The sequence below is a fragment of the Lactuca sativa genome, chromosome 7, assembly GCF_002870075.4.
Source record: "Lactuca sativa cultivar Salinas chromosome 7, Lsat_Salinas_v11, whole genome shotgun sequence".
In the NCBI taxonomy this organism is placed as follows: Eukaryota; Viridiplantae; Streptophyta; class Magnoliopsida; order Asterales; family Asteraceae; genus Lactuca; species Lactuca sativa.
In genome coordinates, this window is record NC_056629.2 from 127,560,278 (window position 1) to 127,564,074 (window position 3,797).

Below are 3,797 nucleotides of genomic sequence, written 5' to 3' on the forward strand. Positions count from 1 at the left end.
GAACTTAATGAGGACGATGACATGAGTGAAATCTCTGTAGAGGATGTGGTTGACTGTTCAGAGTTTATTAGGATTGAACATGAAAACCACAAAAACTTGATTTCTGAAAATTTTGTGGAATTCGCTTGCTTGTCCAAAAATAAGTTCCCAATTCTTAAAGAAAAGGCCGTTGTGTACCAAAAGGTGAGAACCACACCCAATCAGGTTTATAAAGTCACAGGAGTAACCGAACATCAGACAGCCGAACTTATTGCACTGGTGAATGAAGATAATGCAGATGGTTGTGATGAGTTCTTCTGGTCCGCACCGATAGACAATGCAGATGAAACAATCGGTTTATCGGAGCGAACATCATGGAAAGTAAAAGGTAGATATGTGGCATAACCACTTAATAAACCTACCAACTTTGACGTGCCTAGTACCAGTGGTACAAAAGAGGTTCCAGTGGAAAATGTCTCCTCAAAAAGCGAAACCTCTTCCATGGAAAGCGAACCTGTTGTTCAGAAGCCGAAACAGAAGGCAAACATTCATAGACAACCGAAACAGGTGAAAAATCAAAAGCAGCAGAGGAATCTAAGGTATAAGAAAAACCTCTCAGAGCGAAAGCAATTTTGGCACTCCCAAAATCCTTACTATGCTCACTTTGATAGAAACTCCAAGGCAAAAGGAGAAGAGAAAAAGGATAAAGGAAGCTTCGATCCTTTGGATCAAAAGAACCAAAAGAAGACTTCTGGGTCACAGAAAGAACAAGACCAAGAAGACAGGTTTGATCCTGAAAGTAACAACAACCGAAAGTCTAGTTTCGTTCCACCAAACAACAACAACCAAAGACCAGGGTTCAGTCCATCTAGCTTTTATAGCAGAAGACCCAGTCTCGGTCCAGAGATCCACAACAACCGAAAAGCCGGTTTCGGTCCGTCGTCAAACTGGAACCGATGGTCAAGGTTCGGTCCCTCAAATGATCACAACAGAAAGGGTCATTTCAAACCTGAAGGCAGGAGAGAGTCTCATTCTAATTCTTCTAATTCTTCTCCTTCTCATTTTTCTTCTAAGGCTAACTCTCGTCCTACACCAAACTGACAATCGTCGAAGGATTTGAAAGGAAAAAGGAAGATTTCCTCAGCAAATGAAGACCGAAAGCAAGCTAAAGTCCAAACGCCCGAACTTGAATCCAAAATACCTGCATCTAACTCCAATAAAATCAAAGTGTTTACCATTAAGAGGAAAGATGAAACAACCTTAATAAAATGAACATATCTTGTTGATGTTTCTCTTACTATTCCTGTTTCTGTAAAAGGCTCACGAGGACCCAAGAAACTTTGGGTTCCTAAATCTGCTTAATTTTTGCAGGTTATAAGTGACGAGCAATTCGAAAAAGAATGGTACATAGACAGTGGCTGCTCACGTCACATGACAGAAAAGGAAGGAAGAGATAAGGGAGTTTCGGCCACTTCAAAACGGTGGCAATGTCAAGTTTGGTAACAACTCTTATGGAACGATAAAGGGTTATGGGATGATAACCAATGGAGATTTTACAATCAGGAAGGTGGCATATGTAGAGGGGTTGCAGCATAACCTCATCAGTGTGTCTCAACTGGTGGGAGGTACAGGTCTCAAAGTCTCATTCGATGACTAAGGTTCAGAGATAATAGAGAAGAAATCCAACAAAGTCATTCTCAAGTCTAAACGAAAAGGTGAAATGTTCCCTCTGAATCTCAGACCAATCAAAGGGAATCCAGAAATATGTCTTTTGTCCAAAGCTCATTCAGACGAAAGTTGGTTGTGGCACCGAAGGCTCTTACATCTCAACTTCAAAGACATCAACAAGCTAGTCACCGGTGGTCATGTTCGGGGATTTCCACTGCTCAAGTTCGATCGTGAACACTTATGTGCTGCATGTGAAACGGGGAAACAAAGTCGCCAAAGCCACCTAACAATCATAAACACCAAAGTTGTTGAACCACTTGAGTTGCTTCACATCGACTTATGTGGTCCATCATCAATAGAGAGCATTGGCGGTAACAAGTACATCCTTGTAATTGTTGATGACTTCTCATGTTTTACTTGGGTTTTCTTTCTAAAGCACAAATCTGAGGCGACTCCCAAACTGAAGATCTTTATCAAGCAAGTCGAAGTGCAACTGAGAAAAGTCGTTTGAAACATCAGGAGCGACAATGGACTGGAATTCAAGAACAAAGAATTCGAAGATTTTTTTAGCAGAAAAAGGCACCAGTCACAACTTCTCAGCCCCCTATACACCTCAACAGAACGGAATTGTCGAAAGGCGAAACCGATCACTGTGTGAGGCGGCCCGAACCATGCTGAGTTTTGCTTCTCTTCCTCTATATTTCTGGGCTGACGCCATTGCTGCAGCTTGTTTTACTCAAAATAGATCTTATCTCAACAAGCGTTTCTCACTCACCCCTTATGAGATTATTAACAACAAGAAGCCAAATGTCAAGTTCTTTCATGTATTCGGTTCAAGGTGCTTCATCTTCAACTCCAAAGAACATCGCAACAAGTTTGATGTCAAAGCTGATGAAGGTATCTTTATGGGATATTCTCTTACTTCAAAGGCATACAGGGTTTTGAATAAGTGTTCTAAAAGAATTGAAGAAACCTATTATGTGACGTTCGATGACAATTACGTCAAAAAGATGAAGTCTACTAAAGAAGCAATTGGAGAGATTTTCTCTTAAATAGGTCAAGTAACAACATCGATCGCCAACTTCTTTGACCAATTCATGGATTTGTTTGATGAACTTGAGAAAGCTACTCACTCTGAGGCCACGACAGCAGACAACAAGATTGATCACCTTAAGAAGATTGTTGAAAATGCAACCAAACAAATGGGAGAAGAAGAACCAGTTCGAAAAGAACCTCCCCAGAGCGGTATTTCAGTCGAGGGGGAGAATCAATTTTCTTCAAGTCATCAAGACTCACATATCCAGGGGGAGAATCCTATCTTTGACGCACCCGAAAGTCCGGGAGCACCCGAAAGCCCTGTTGCACCCGAAAGTCCAGTGACAACCGAAAGTCCGGATCAACCCGAAAGCTCAGTCAAAGAAAGAATTCTTGGTTCATCATCTATCGAGGGGGAGAACTCAGATATGCTCTATGATGATGACATTCAATTAGAGTTGGAAGAAATGGTAAATGCTGAATTGGATCCATCCTATGATCCAAATTATCCTCCTCTCACCAAATGGACCAGAGATCATCCTGTATCTCAAATAGTGGGTGATGCATCTGAAAAGGTTCTAACTCGATCTCAACTGAAGGCGAAGCAAACTGCCTTATTCTCCAAAGTAGAATTCTGCATGTTTAATTCTTTCATCTCCAAAATAGAGCCGAAGACCGTCAATATTGCTCTCGATCATTCTGATTGGGTTCAGGCAATGCAAGACGAACTCAATGAGTTCAAAAGAAATAAGGTCTGGAGACTCATTCCAACACCAAAAGATGCCTCGGTTGTCGGTCTCAAATGGGTGTTCAGAAACAAAATGGACAAGGAGGGAAATGTGATTCGAAATAAGGCTCGGTTAGTGGTGAAAGGTTATTGCCAGGAAGAAGGAATCGATTACGAAGAGATGTATGCGTGTGTATCAGGGGAGAGTCGCATCATCACGACCTACAAGGAGGTTTTTTCCTTCGGGTCCCAGAGAGCTCACTCCAGAGTTGACTCAATCAACCCATGACGCTGACAAGCCTGCTCCCAGGGGCAAGAAACCAGAAAAGGGGAAAGACAAGAAGGTGGTCAAAGGGGCGAAAGGCCCTTCTCCTAAAAAGAGAAACCC

General features: G+C 42.0%; 1 protein-coding gene across 1 annotated transcript; it reads left to right on the forward strand.

The window, feature by feature from the left end:
• The first annotated feature begins 480 nt into the window (after positions 1-480).
• LOC111884234 (uncharacterized) lies at positions 481-1,080 on the forward strand. The gene has a single exon (XM_023880548.1). The coding sequence runs from the start codon at positions 481-483 to the stop codon at positions 1,078-1,080; it is 600 nt and encodes a 199-aa protein (XP_023736316.1).
• Positions 1,081-3,797: the final 2,717 nt, after the last annotated feature.